Source organism: Heptranchias perlo, chromosome 29, assembly GCF_035084215.1.
Source record: "Heptranchias perlo isolate sHepPer1 chromosome 29, sHepPer1.hap1, whole genome shotgun sequence".
NCBI classification, from domain to species: Eukaryota; Metazoa; Chordata; class Chondrichthyes; order Hexanchiformes; family Hexanchidae; genus Heptranchias; species Heptranchias perlo.
Window position 1 is genome coordinate 35,820,532 of NC_090353.1, and position 15,779 is coordinate 35,836,310.

A 15,779-nucleotide genomic window follows, 5' to 3' on the forward strand; every position below is an offset into this window, starting at 1 on the left:
GAAAGGGGCGGGAGGGAAGAAAGAACAAAGGAGAAGGTCTGCGATAGGGTGGAGGACAGGAGTGATTAAATGACAAAAGGGATGATGATGCAAGGCAAGGAGGGTGGGAATGGAACACGTAAAGAAGCAAAAGATGGGTCTAGAGAAGTAAATGGTTTCAGCAGAACCATTACCAGCACTTGCTGTCTGAGAAAGGGGGAACGGTGGTTATGATCTGAAGCTCTTGAACTCAATGTTGAGTCTGGAAGGTTGTAAAGTCCTTGATCTCAAGAGGAAGTGACTCAAGCTGCTGTTGAGTTTCATTGGAACAGTGTAAGAGGCCGAGGACAGAGAGGTCAGAGTGGGAGTGGGACGGAGAATTAAAATGGCAAGCGACCGGAAGCTCAGGGTCACGCTTGCAGACTTAACGGAGGTGTGAAAAGGTGGGTAGGTGGGATTGAAGGATATGGTGAGAAGGTGGTTAGTTGGGATTGAGGGACATGGTGAGAGGGTGGGTAGGTGGGATTGAGGGAAGTGATGAGAAGGTGGGATTGAGGGACATGGTGAGAAAATGGGATTGAGGGATATGGTCAGAAGGTGGGAGATGGGACTGGGGGATATTGTGAGAAGATGGGCAGGTGGGGCTGAGGGATAATGGGAGCAGGTGGGTAGATGGGGTTGAGGAATATGGTGAGGAGGTGGGTAGGTGGGATTGAAGGTTATAATGAGGAGGTAGGTAGGTGGTATTTGGTGAGCAGGTGGGTAGGTGAGGTTGAGGGACATGGTGAGGAGGTGGGTAGGTGGGATTGAAGGTTATAATGAGGAGGTAGGTAGGTGGTATTTGGTGAGCAGGTGGGCAGGTGAGGTTGAGGGATATGGTGAGGAGGTGGGTAGGTGGGATTCAGGGATATGGTGAGGAGGTGATGAGAAGGATATTGTGGGATTATGAGAAGGTTGGATTGATTTATCGAAAAGGGACTTTTCCTGCTCCTAAAAATTCTTAAATTCTGAAGTGTGAGTCACCTAATAAGTCAAAGTAAGCAAGAGATTTCAGTGAGAAAAGTTCGTAACCCTGCAGGGGCTGGCTTGCTGCCACAAACTGAAATGGTTTGAATCATGTGATTTCCAGTAAATGTTGTTCTGTGGGGGGGGGGTTTGAAGATTTATGATGATGAGAGTGATTTTCTGATAAGTAGAAACGTTTCAATACGAAGGCAGCCTGGTGTAGTACAGCTAGTGCAGAGTAGGTACAGGGACCGGTGCTGTGTGGATCAGGCGGGGCCATTCTAGATGAATAAATCTGACAGTACGATGGGTTCCTCAGGACGCAGAGATTGTATTTTAAAATATTTGGTCGGTTTACTGAGCCTGGTGGCTTTGATTTTTTTGTCTTCGTTTGTGTATGTGATGAACTCGGACCCTGTCCTCGAGCTGAAACAGTGTGAAAAGCGACTGCAAAACGAAACGTTTATGTTAAATGAATGTGAGCAGGCACGGGGGGAGAGCCAGTCCTTATTAAACAACTGCCAGGCTCAATCGGTGAGTAGTAAAACCATCGACAGTCCGTGTGTTATTGATTCTAGTAAAGGAAGCCCTTTAAGGGATGATATTTGTTGCTAAAAGTGAAGCAGCTCTTTAGTAAAACTCGGAGGCTCTGTGAAAAAGTCAATTTTTGTTCATTTTATTTGCAAGTACATAACACATACGTTCAGTAGTGAAGTGGTTATGTTACTGGACTAGTAACCTAGAGACCTGGAATAATTAATCCAGAGTGAACGGGAGTTCAGCTCCCACCAGGGCAGCTTAAGAATTTGAATTCAGTTTTAAAAAACATCTGGGAAATAAAAAGCTGGTCTCAGTAAAAGTGTCGATAGTATTCAGTATACTGGGATGTTATGTTCTCCGTGGCTAACCTGTCTGAACACCAACGACACCTTTGATTGCTGTGATCGTCTCCCAGCCGAGGTGTTGTTGAAAACTTAATTACCTATTATACACAATGCATTAACTCCAAACACTTATTTTCAGACAAGTAAGAATTTATTAAGAAACTTGTACAAGTTGGAAGTGTACCTCAAACAATGGTTGAGGCTACGTCTTCTTCGAACAAAGAAAGCAGTTATCTTTTATACACTTAATTCAGTAATGTCTGTCTATCATTGACTATGGGCGTACATGTACACTCTCATTGGTTCAAGTGGTTAGTCAATCAAAAATAGGGAACCCACCCTCTGACATCCGTAGCTCATTCCTGTTTAGGCACTAGGCTTCACAGGCATGAGAGAACACTACCTCCCTAAATTACAAGCTGGTTAATCAGTAGGGCTGAAGTCAGAATCAAGGCTACATGGCCTGTCAAGAAACTGTATTCTCATTATATTATAAGCCAGCAATACCCTTATCTGAACGGGGGGAGGGGGGGAGGCCAGACAGTACCAAGCACCTGGACAGCCAACTTAATTATCAACGTACCAAAGACAATTGTGTCTTTCTGTGTGTGTGTGTGAAATTGTAACTACCCTATGTATGGGAGTCAAGGAGTTAACATTGGTCAAATACCCATCATGCTTTTCTCTTTTTTTATGGTCAAGTAACTGTTCACGTATTTCTACATTAATGTGGTCTTTATAATTTTCCACAATGTGATAGGGGGCAGTTGGAAAGATTATCTGTAATCACCAGGCATTGTCCTCTGATTATATATGCTGTGCGTTTTTAGAACCCTTCACTCACCTGACGAAGGAGGAAAGCTCCGAAAGCTTGTGATTTAAAATAAAAAGGCATGGATGTTAGGGAACTTGGGGAAATAAATAGTGATGTCTTGAGGAGTGTACATATTACAGAGGGGGAGGTGCTGGAAGTCTTAACGCGCATCAAGTTAGATAAATCTCCGGGACCTGATGAAATGTATCCCAGGACGTTATGGGAGGTTAGGGAGGAAATTGCGGGTCCCCTAGCAGAGATATTTGAATCATCGACAGCTACAGGTGAGGTGCCTGAAGATTGGAGGGTAGCAAATGTTGTGCCTTTGTTTAAGAAGGGCGGCAGGGAAAAGCCTGGGAACTACAGACCGGTGAGCCTGACATCTGTAGTGGGTAAGTTGTTAGAGGGTATTCTGAGAGACAGGATCTACAGGCATTTGGAGAGGCAGGGACTGATTAGGAACAGTCAGCATGGTTTTGTGAGAGGAAAATCATGTCTCACGAATTTGATTGAGTTTTTCGAAGGGGTAACCAAGAAGATAGATGAGGGCTGTGCAGTAGACGTGGTCTACATGGACTTTAGCAAAGCCTTTGACAAGGTACCGCATGGTAGGTTGTTACATAAGGTTAAATCTCACAGGATCCAAGGTGAGGTAGCCAATTGGATACAAAATTGGCTTGATGACAGAAGACAGAGGGTGGTTGTAGAGGGTTGTTTTTCAAACTGGAGGCCTGTGACCAGCGGTGTGCCTCAGGGATCGGTGCTGGGTCCGCTGTTATTTGTTATTTATATTAATGATTTGGATGAGAATTTAGGAGGCATGGTTAGTAAGTTTGCAGATGACACCAAGATTGGTGGCATTGTGGACAGTGAAGAAGGTTATCTAGGATTGCAACGGGATCTTGATAAATTGGGCCAGTGGGCCGATGAATGGCAGATGGAGTTTAATTTAGATAAATGTGAGGTGATGCATTTTGGTAGATCGAATCGGGCCAGGACCTACTCCGTTAATGGTAGGGCATTGGGGAGAGTTATAGAACAAAGAGATCTAGGAGTACAGATTCATAGCTCCTTGAAAGTGGAGTCACAGGTGGATAGGGTGGTGAAGAAGGCATTCAGCATGCTTGGTTTCATTGGTCAGAACATTGAATACAGGAGTTGGGATGTCTTGTTGAAGTTGTACAAGACATTAGTAAGGCCACACTTGGAATACTGTGTACAGTTCTGGTCACCCTATTATAGAAAGGATATTATTAAACTAGAAAGAGTGCAGAAAAGATTTACTAGGATGCTACCGGGACTTGATGGTTTGACTTATAGGGAGAGGTTGGATAGACTGAGACTTTTTTCCCTGGAGAGTAGGAGGTTTCGGGGTGATCTTATAGAAGTCTATAAAATAATGAGGGGCATAGATAAGGTAGATAGTCAAAATCTTTTCCCAAAGGTAGGGGTGTCTATAACGAGGGGGCATAGATTTAAGGTGAGAGGGGAGAGATACAAAAGGGTCCAGAGGGGCAATTTTTTCACTCAAAGGGTGGTGAGTGTCTGGAACGAGCTGCCAGAGGCAGTAGTAGAGGCGGGTACAATTTTGTCTTTTAAAAAGCATTTGGACAGTTACATGGGTAAGATGGGTATAGAGGGATATGGGCCAAGTGCAGGCAATTGGGACTAGCTTAGTGGTATAAACTGGGCGACATGGACATGTTGGGCCGAAGGGCCTGTTTTCATGTTGTAAACTTCTATGATTGTATGATTCTATGAAAACTGTTGGGACTATAACCTGGTGTTGTGCAAGTCCTTATCTCAGTAAAAGTGACTGTGAAGCTGTCAGGTTGTCGAAAAAACCCAACTGGTTCATTGATATCCTTTAGTGTCCATTAGTTTCCTGCATTACCACAGTGACTAAACTTCAAAAGTATACTTTTATACCGCCTTTCACGACCTCAGGGCGTCCCAAAGCGCTGTAAAGCGCTTTGGGACGCCCTGAGGTCGTGAAAGGCGATATATAAATGCAAGTAAATCCCACACGGACTGCAGCAGTTCAAGAGGGCGGCTCACCACCACCTTCTCAAGGGCAATTAGGGATGGGCAATAAATGCCGGCCTCGCCAGTGATGCACACATCCCTTGAACAAATTTTTAAAAAGTCTTTCTTTTTAGGGAAGGAAGCCTGCTGTTCTTACTCGGTCCGGCTTATATTTGGCTCCAGTCCCTACACCAACGTGGTTGAATCTTAACTGCCCTCTGAAGTAGTCTAGCAAGCCCTTCAGTTGTGAAAGGGGAGCGAGGGATGGGCAATAAATGCCGGGCTTGCCAGCGATGGCCACAACCCAAGAATGAATTTTTTAAAAACATAAACATAAATAACAGTGTTGACCACTTTATTGACACAGTGTGAATCTGAGCAACGCAACACTGAAAAGTTTCAGCTTCAATCGCTCTTTACCCAGAGAGTGGTGAGAATGTGGAACTCGTTACCACAAGGAGTAGTTGAGGCGAATAGTGTGGATGCCTTTAAGAGGAAGCGAGATAAACACATGAGGGAGAAAGGAATAGAAGGCTATGCTGATCGAGTTAGATCAAGAGGGTTGGGAGGAGGCTCGAGTGGAGCATAAACACCAGCATGGACCTTTTGGGCCGAATGGCCTGTTTCTGTGCTGTACATTCTATGTAATTTGATGTAATCCCCAGCCTGTGCTGACTTAGCTCATCTCAGCCTAGGTCAAGTCAAGAGCAAAACAACAATTAGTCTTCCTGCTCTAGGGGTTCTGAAGAGGGTTAAAAAAAAATCAGCCTCGATTGCCGCCCCTGATGGGCATCTGGCGCCAATTTTAACAGTAGGTGCACAACAGGTCCTCCTATAGTTACTCACGTGACGCCTTTTGAAAGTTATTACTGAATCTGCTTCCTCCGCCCTTTCAGGCAGCGCAATCCCGATCATAACAACTCACTGCATTAAAAAAAATTCTCCTCATCTCCCCTCTGGTTCTTTTGCCAATTACCTTGGCCAGGATTTTGACCCGGAGCCGGGAAGGAGGCGGAGGCGGGGTGGGGGTCGAAACGCGGATGGAGACCCGGAAGTACGGGTTTGCCGGACACCCTTACAATTTTTTTTGTTGGTTTGCCGTCCGACAGGCCGGCCTGATTGACAGGCTGACCTCAGTCAGACCGGAGCAGAGCAAGGAAGAGGATATGAAAGGGTAAGAGTTCAGGTAAGTCTTGGATTGTATCGAATGGGGGGGGTGGGGGGGGTGGGCATGGGTGAGCATGGGGGCACCGGGGGCATGGAGCAGAGGGCACCAGGGGCACATGGGTACGGGGGCATCGGTGGGCATGGGGGCAATCTACACCTACCTGCTCTTTCCAGCAGAGGTCCCTGGGTAAAGATCAGGAGCAGGAACCCCTGGGTTGATTTTATTACTCTCCCTAACTCAGGGGAACGGTGGCCATTAATAGTGTCTCAACTGTAGACTAGGGGTGGGAGGGGCTGAAACCTGGGAATTTCCTGATCCGTGTTAGCTCAGTGCCACATACTTTATATTGAATTTCAGACCCCCTCCATCCCACACAATATTATTCTTTGCCATGGCTCGATACCATGGACGCAGTTCATTAAAACAAGCTCAAATTACAAGCTCTAAAAACAAAAACACTCACAACTGCAACATGATTTTCCAGTCAGACTTGCTGCCTAACTGCATTGGTGTGGTTTTATTTTTGTTGAAACCCTTTGATCACACTGGTAACGCTATGACTTGCTTTTGGTCTTTGCCCTACTTAAAACGAGAAATGAATCTATCTTCTCAGGACCCCGACTGGGTTCAGATCAATTCGGTTTCTGTCTCTCCAGGCAGAGAAACATGGATTACTCACCAAAACGGGTTAACTCATTCTTTTGTCAGGATCTGGACTAGTGTTGGGGAGGGAGGGGCAACTAGGTGTCAGCTGTGGCTCTGTGGGCAACAATTCTGAGTCCGATGGTTGTGGGTTTAAATCCCACATTAGAGACTTGAGCACAAAATCTAAGCTGTCACTCCTGGTGCAGCACTGAGAGAGTGCTGCACTGTCAGAGGTGCCGCCTTTTGGATGAGACGTTAAATCAAGGCCCTGTCTGCCCTCTCAAGTGGACGTAAAGGGTCCCACGCCATTATTATGAGGGAGAGCAGGTGAGTTCTCCCCGGTGTCCTGGGGCCGATATTTATCTCTCAACCAACATCACTAAAAATACAGATTATCTGGTCATTATCACGTTGCTGTTTGTGGGATCTTGCTGTGCGCAAATTGGCCTCTCTGTTTCCTACATTACAACAGTGACTACACTTCAAAAGTACTTCACTGGCTGTAAAGCGCTTTGGGACGGCCTGAGGTTGTGAAATGTGCTATATAAATTCAAGTCTTTCTTTCCTTTCCATTTTTCTTAAAAATACCAAAACAAAAACAATTCTGGAAAGACTGGGTGGAACTCTGTGCTGGAACCGGGCTTCAAGTCCAGCCCAGACCGATGGGTGAAATTCTCCTCTGTCTGCTGGTTTTAAAGGTCAATGTTGATTGGCCAGACTCAACCCAATTCTCTGTGGTCACCAAGCCCACAGCACAGAATGGCTAGTGTAGGAAATGGAAAAGTAGTGGATGTTAAGGTTAGGGCTGAGACATTGTTCAGATAGTGTAGAGGGAGCTTTACTCTGTATCTAACCCTGTACCTGCCCTGGGAGTGTTTGACGGGACAGTGTAGAGGGAGCTTTACTCTGTATCTAACCCTGTACCTGCCCTGGGAGTGTTTGATGGAACAGTGTAGAGGGAGCTTTACTCTGTATCTGACCCTGTACCTGCCCTGGGAGTGTTTGATGGAACAGTGTAGAGGGAGCTTTACTCTGTATCTGACCCTGTACCTGCCCTGGGAGTGTTTGATGGAACAGTGTAGAGGGAGCTTTACTCTGTATCTAACCCGTGCTGTACCTGCCCTGGGAGTGTTTGGTGGGACAGTGTGGAGAGAGATTTACTCTGTATCTAACCTGTGCTGTACCAAACCGTTTGGTGCTAACAATGAGCGCCCAAAATGAGGAAGTGTTTCATCTCTCAGCAATGAACCTTGATAAGCACAAAAATTCACAAACTACTTGTGACGTATATATTTTTTTTCCAGGTTGCCCTGAGTGAGAACATTGTCACATTAGAGAAGAAGCTAAAAGATCTTGAACTCCTCAATACCAACCTGAACAATGAACAAGAGCAACTGAAAGGTTAGAGGCGCAGAGATCTCGGAGGGTTGTGGGACTGGAGGAGGTTACAGAGGTATGGAGGGGCGAGAGCCATGGAGGGACAGACTCGCGGATAGAACCCTCCAAGATCCATCGGCCAAATCGCTGCTCTTTATTTTGGACACGGATCCCCACTCACAGCGAGGGAAAGAATCTCCAACCAGCCCACTCCAGGGATTCCTGTTTCTGTAGAATAAACCTGGCCAAATTGGACTGAGGAAAATTGCCAAATTGGAATTGCAGAGATTCCCATTCCCAGTGACCCCTGCAGGACGCCTGAGGACATCAGGCTTGGCTGTGATGCCCCCAAGGTTGAATAGCCTATTGACTCTCACTATCTGGGCTCAGGCGCCAAGAATGGGCAACTTTGGGGTGCTATTTGATCCATGTGGAACTATTATCCCATCAGTAGAGGATGGGTGAGAATTAGAATCATAGAATGGTTACAGCACAGAAGGAGGCCATTCGGCCCATCGAACCTGCGCCGGCTCTATGTAAGAGCAATCCAGTTAGTCCCATCCCCTGCTCTTTCTCCATAGCCCTCGAAATTCTTTCCCTTCAAGTATTTATCCAATTCCCTTTTGAAAGCCACGATTGAATCTGCTTCCACCGCCCTTTCAGGCAGCACATTCCAGATCATAACTACTCGCTGCGTAAAAAAGCTTTTCCTCGTGTCGCCTTTGGTTCTATTGCCAATCACCTTAAATCTGTGTCCTCTGGTTCTTGACCCTTCTGCCAATGGGAACAGTTTCTCTTTATTTACTTTATCTAAACCCTTCATGATTTTGATCACCTCTATCAATCTCCTCTCAAACTTCTCTGCTCTAAGGAGCACAACCCCAGCTTTTCCAGTCTATCCACGTAACTGAAGTCCCTCAACCCTGGAACCATTCTAGTAAATCTTTTCTGCACCGTCTCTAAGGCCTTCACATCTTTCCTAAAGTGCGGTGCCCAGAATTGGACACAATACTCCAGTTGTGGCTGAACCAGTGTTTTATAAAGGTTCATCATGATTTCCTTGCTTAGGAAAAAAGAAATAAAGGCTTTAACTGACTCAGACCCCTGCTTACTTTGTCTACGATTTCAACAGGTCTTTATTCTTACTTTATCAGATGTTCTTCAACATTGGGAAGTGAAGTTCTCCGATCTGGAAGAGAAACAAGAAAACCAGGAAGAGGAACTTAATAGAGCGACTAAACGTCTGGATGAGAAGCAGAGAGAAGTTGAAGAGTGGATTGAGAATCACTCGAGGCTGAATCAGCAACTGTAAGAGGCTGTGTTTTTGCAAGATAAAGTTTTATGTTGAGAAACGTTGGTGAAAGGCTCGAGGCCCGTCAATCGGGATGCAGCAGCAAGAAAATGGAGACTCAGATATGTACTTGCAAAGGAAAATTTCACTAAGGGGAAGGAGCAGGGGGGAGTGGGACTAATTGGAAAGCTCTTTTAAAGAGCTGGCACAGGCACGGTGGGCCGAATGGCCTTTCTCCGTGCTGTATGATTCTATGAGAGAAGATGAGGTAAAAGACAGAAAGACTTGCATTTATATAGCGCCCTTTCACGACCTCAGGACGCCCTAAAGCGCTTTACAGCCACTTCACGTTTTAAGTGTAGTCACTGTTGTGATGTAGGAAACGCTGCAGCCAATTTGCACACAGCAAGATCCCACAAACAGCAATGAGATAATGACCAGATAATCTGTTTTTAATGATGTTGGTTGAGGGATAAATATTGGCCCAGGACACCAGGGTGAATTCCCCTGCTCTTCTTCAAATAGTACCATGGGATCTTTTATGTCCACCTAAGAGGGCAGACAGGGCCCTCGGTTTAAAGTCTCATCAGAAAGACAGCACCCCCGGCAGTGCAGCACTCCCTCAGTACTGGCACTGAAGTGTCAGCCTGGATTATGGGCTCAAGTTACTCTAGAGTGAGGCTTGAACCCACAACCTTCTGAGTCAGAGGTGAGAGAGCTACCCACTGAGCCAAGCTGTAGTTGACACCAGGCTGGATAAGCCACCAAGAGTTAGAAGGGTAAAAATTTACCCAGGCCTGTGTTTGGGATCCAGAATCGGCTCTGCACAGACCCCCAAACCGGCCGGCCTGAAATTGAGCCTTAAAACGGGCACAGCGAGGTCCAATTTCTACCCTGAGTCTTCAAGATCAGAAAACAATTTATTCCAGTGCATACTGACCCCCTACTTGACTCTAGGTGGGTTTAAAAACCTTACGATTGTCAGAGAAAGCAAAGACTGAGGGAAGTTAGGGGTACCATAGTTTTGAGGTGCTGGGAAAGAATAATGAGCTTGAGTGGGAGGCACTGTGATATCAACACATTGAGGATTCAGGGAGGAGGAAGGGTGTGTAGGACAGGGGGTTTGGAGATTAGAGGGAAGAAGAGTGGAAAAGTTATCGGAGCAATGACCGTAGCGTCAATGACCGTAGCGACAATGACCGTAGCGTCAATGACCGTAGTGTCAATTACCATAGCGACAATGACCGTAGCGACAATGACCATAGTGTCAATGTCCATAGCGTCAATGACCGTAGTGTCAATGACCATAGTGTCAATGACCGTAGCGACAATGACCGTAGTGTCAATTACCATAGCGTCAATGACCGTAGCGACAATGACCATAGCGACAATGACCATGACGAACTCTGGATTCTTTTACCCTCAGTCTGGTTCAGCAAACACTGAGTCGAATACACCTTTAAAGTTCAACAGAATTTTATTATCCGCGGGGCTTAGTCTATAGTATCGACATTGACTCCTGACAGAGTCTTGTCAAGTCCAATAGAGCAAGCAAGGTTCCATACAGAGGTTTACACATTTATACAGTTACAACAGGACTATGAGCATGATTAACAATGATCAACACCAATCATAAGCGGTTCATGTGTAGGCCATGCCTAGGTTACATGAGGGCAGGCCAATCACAGGTAGTACACGTGCATGATCATGCCGCGGTTACAACAAGAGAGGGATGCATCCTTATCTCCTAACTACGGAATGTTCCTTCGGCCTTGTACTGTTATTGCTTAACTTCAGAATGTTCCAGCTGCACAGATACCCCAACCAGACCCCTAATCTTATCAAGTCTTGTCAACTGTTGAGACATCACAGGACTTACACATAAAGAGCTAAGCACACAAACATGAGGCCGAAAAGGGGCCCATTGTTCTACTTCTAGCTAGTAGGCTACTAACTAACTGTTGCTTAACCGCAATGCTACTTGACAAGTAGGTATTCTACTGAAAGATTGCCACGTAGGCATTCTCAACCATAGCGTCAATGACCGTAGTGTCAATTACCATAGCGACAATGACCGTAGTGTCAATGGCCATCGCGTCAATGACCGTAGCGTCAATGACCGTAGCTTCAATGACCGTAGCGACAATGACCGTAGCGTCAATGACCGTAGCGGTGTCAATAAAACCAAGATGAGAAAGACTACAATACAGAAGGAACTTGCATTTATGTAGCGCCTTTCATCTCCTCAGGATGTCCCACAGTCAACGAATTACTTTTGAAGTGCAGTCACTGTTGTTATGTAGGCAATCCCGGCAGCCTTTTTCAGACCATGATTCCACAAACAGAAATGAAATGCAAGACCAGTTAATGTGTTTTTGGAGATGTTGGATGAGAGAGGCATATTGACCAGGACACCGAGAAAACTCACCGCTCCTCTCTGAAATATTGCCATGGGATAGCACTCCCTCAGTACTGCACTGGAGTATTAGCCTAGACAATGTGCTCACGTCCTGGAGTCAGACTGAACACACAACTTTCAGACCCAGAGGCAAGAGTGCTACCAACTGACAACTAAAGGAATTAATGGAGGGCATCAGGAAAGGGTTTAATAGTGGAGATGTGATTGATGGATGAATATTCTGAAGTTTTGCTCAATCCCCTTTGAGCAGCAGGGAGTGTTTAAACAGAACTTTCCCTTCGGAAGTTAAATGAGTGGCTCGAGTCCATGATAGGGTAACGTGTACATAAGGTATAGAAGGGGATTAAATGGGTGGGTAGAGTCCATCAGAGGGTAGAGTGTACATTGGCTATGGGAGAAGATTAAATGGGTGGGTAGAGTCCATGACAGGGTAGAGTGTTCACAGGCTGTGGGAGGAGTGGGCGGATGGCCTTTTCTCGTTCTGTGTTTTACGTTCCTATCATTCTTAATATTGAAAATAAATTCTGACTTTGTCTTAATTTACTTCTTACAGAAACAAGTGTTGGAATCAGCCAGTTAGGTATCATGGAGAATGCAGTTGGTTCACCGTTTTGATTGGCATTGGTGGTTCTTGCCTGGGTTTCGGGTCATGCTCTAATAATAAATGCAGTTAACGGTGAGTAACCGATAAAGAACAATCAGTGGAAACGGTACCCAGTGTGCCTTGAGGAACGGGGGGAGAGGGAGGGAGGAGAGAGTGGGAGGGAGTGAGGGCGGGAAGGGACAGAGAGGGGGAGGGAGGGAGAGGGAGAAAGGGAGAGGCGGGAGAAAGGGAGGGGGAGGGACGGGGGGAAGGAGGGAGGGAGGGAGAGAGGAGAAGGGAGGGGGAGAGGTGGAGGGAGGGGACCGTGGGAGGAAGGAGGGACGGGGAGGTGGGAGGGTGAACTTGGGGAAGGGGAGCAAAAGCATTTTCAAAAACCTTTTCCTTATGTTGTACAGGACTCCGCCAAAATCCTGAGATGATGAAGTGGAACCGTCAACATGCAGAGATGGAGCAAACACTCCTGTGCCAAGAGATTGAGGCACTGTTGATTGGAGGAAGAAACTATGGTTCTGAGTCTCTGGGTAGCGATCCTCAATAAAAAAACAAACGCAAACCTGCTTCTCTGTGACACGAATGGGAAACAAGATTCTTGTCCGTTACAACGGGAAGATTGTCCAGTGATGATATCGGAGTTGGTGGCTTTTCACTAAAGTTCAGATTCTCTTGGTTGCCAAACACCCTCTGGGAGGTTGTCACCCTCCCTGTCCTGTCCCACGTATCTTCATATTAAAAACTGAACCCTTTGTTTTGAAGAAGTGATGTTGGGCTGGTGATAACTGAGATCTGTAGCACAGGGCGGTTTCAGCCAAACTGGTTCAAGTAACAGTGACAGACAACAGCCTGCCCTAGAGTTAATATGAACGTCCGAGAGACGGAATGAGAAAAGGCCACTCAGTACATCAGTCTCACTCCTTCCACGGTCCATGTACACTCTACTCCGTCATGGACTCTACCCACCCATTTAATCTCCTCCCATAGCCCGTGTACACTCTACTCCATCACGGACTCTACCCACCCATTTAATGTCACGGAATGAGAAAAGGCCACTCAGTACATCAGTCTCACTCCTTCCAAGGTCCATGTACACTCTACTCCATCACAGACTCTACTCGCCCATTTAATCTCCTCCCATAGCCCATGTAATGTCTACCCCATCATGTCAATGAATCAATCATTCTTTCCCAGTGTCTTAAGACTGTGACACTTCCTCACCCACCTCAATCCACCCTTCCTGCCTGCAGTCTACAGAATTTTAAAACCTAAGTTGACGTCCATTAACTACTGGACAACCCCTCTGCTCCTTCTCCTCCCTCCATGGTGTTGTGACCTGCACCCAGAGTCTTGGGCCTCTCAACAAAATCAGGGATTAATTACACAATTGACAGATGCCTCCAATTGGCAAAAAGGTTGCCTTGACGACATGGTAAGGGGAGGGGATCAATTTTACATTACTACTATTTGATTTCACTGGGGTTTTTTTTTGCTATGACGGTTAGTGAGCTTGAATAACACTGGGTGTTGAGGCTCAGAAACGTGGATTGGTTGGATTTTGCCAGCCTTTGTTTCACCGAGTCCTACACGAGGTTATAATGACCAGAAATGTCTATCAGTATTTTTTTTTAGCAAAACATAAGATGTTATCCAGGAACCGAAAAAAAGTCAAAGAAAAGAATCTGACTTTTGCTTCTGTAACAGTTGGTGATGGATTTAAGTGATGGGAAGCACTGGGATTTGACACTCTGTAAAGTGGGAGTTGTTACTGCTCCCCCACCCCTCTGATGTACATAGGAACAGGAGCAGGCCATTCAGGCCCTCAAGCCTGTTCCACATATTTATTGAGTGAGATGTATATGTGTTTCTCAAGAAAGACTAGAGAAGCCGGGATTGTTCTCCTTGGAGCAAAGATGGTTAAGGGGAGATTTAATAGAGGTGTTCAAAATTATGAAGGGTTTTGATAGAGTAAATAAGGAGAAACTGTTTCCACTGGCAGGAGGGTCGGTAACCAGAGGACACAGATTGAAGATAATTGGCAAAGAACCAGGGTGGTGATAAGGAGAATTTTTTTAATGCAGCGAGTTGTTCTGATCTGGAATGCGCTGCCTGAAAGGGCGGAGGGAGCAGATTCAATAATAACTTTCAAAAGGGGAATTGGATAAATACTTGAAAAGGAGACATTTTCAGGGCTGTGGGGAAAGAGCAGGGCAGTGGGACTAATTGGATAGCTCTTTTCAAACGGCCAGCTCAGGCACAACGGGCCAATTGGCCTCCTTCTGTGCCGTAAGATTCCATGATAGTTTGTACTAATCCAGAGACCAATTAACTTAACACCAAATGAATTGTGTGTCTATATCTTTAATATAATATTTCTGTGCATATTTGCAATAAAATATAACAATAAAACCAACTCTGGTGCCAAGTGAACAGATTTTGTTGCTTCCACTGGTCTCCAGATGAAACTCCAGTCATTCCGAAATCACATCCTGATCGGAGCAAAGCACGTGCCAGAGACACAGCGATCTGTGACTCCATGGGGTAATGTTCCAGCTTCAAGCTGCAGATTTGCGTTTGCCTGCAAGTAACAGAAACTCAACGCTTGTGGTTTACAATTTTCTGACCACTCATTTTTAAATGTTTGAAAAACTGCGCAGCACATGCCCAAATTTCTGATTTGCGTTCCCAGTGAGCAAGGCAGTAAATCAACCCTCAAAAATAGATCATTGGGACCCCTCGATTACATTCGTTATTCTATATATAAAGCCCCCAAACCCTTTGGATAGATTCTCGCCTCAAGGACCTTGACCAGGGAGCCATTCCTCACGTGTGAGTCTGGACAGTGAGTGTCCAGATCCTAGGAGTGCAGAGGGCGCTCTGGAGAAAGTTGCCCTCACTGAACGCCCTACTTGTGTAGGATCTGTCGGGGTTATTGGACACCGAGCCACAGTGGGAGATCCTGCTGCTTTCCCCCCCTCCCCTTGCCCTGGAGCACAATGTAGGACCCTCACTACTGTGGTGGCTGAGATCAGCCACTTCTGCGCAGTCCAGTGGATTGAGCCCGGAACCTTCTTACTCCGCATGGCTTGGCATTGCACTGGCTCGTGCGTTTTCCAGCTGAGCCATTGGAAGGGGGAGATTGAACTTTCGATAATCTTTCACATTCAGGTCCTATTTCAATCTGAAGATGTGCGAACAGCAAGGTGGGAAATAACGGAGAGCAACAAGCAGTTTCAGAAGGATTTAAAACTTTTAGGAAGTGGGCCAGTAGATGGCTGATGTCGTTCAATGTGAATAAACACAAATAATTAAAGCCCTGATTTCAACCTAACCCACCCAGTGAGAACCGGGAAGCAGTCGGGTCAGGCGCCAGATTTACACTGCACCTATTGGGGTCAATCAGGCGTAAAATCGGGTGGAGAGTGAATCGCCCGTCTGACCCGAACACGCCTTGATTCTCGCCTGGTCGGTTAGGTTGAAGTCGAGGCGTTAATGTGGGAGCAAGGAATCGAAATCTGAAATAAAAACAGAAAATTCTGGAAACATTTGGCAAATCAGGCAGCATCTGTGGAGAGAG

The 15,779-nt window shown here is 46.0% G+C and overlaps 1 protein-coding gene across 1 annotated transcript; it reads left to right on the forward strand.

Moving 5' to 3' along the window:
- Nucleotides 1-1,114: 1,114 nt before the first annotated feature.
- Nucleotides 1,115-14,615, forward strand: LOC137299629 (putative leucine-rich repeat-containing protein DDB_G0290503). Its single transcript, XM_067968531.1, has 5 exons — nt 1,115-1,518; nt 7,825-7,921; nt 9,052-9,205; nt 12,161-12,283; nt 12,607-14,615. The coding sequence occupies exons 1-4, from the start codon at nt 1,270-1,272 to the stop codon at nt 12,279-12,281; spliced, it is 621 nt and encodes a 206-aa protein (XP_067824632.1). The 5' UTR covers nt 1,115-1,269; the 3' UTR covers nt 12,282-12,283; nt 12,607-14,615.
- Nucleotides 14,616-15,779: the final 1,164 nt, after the last annotated feature.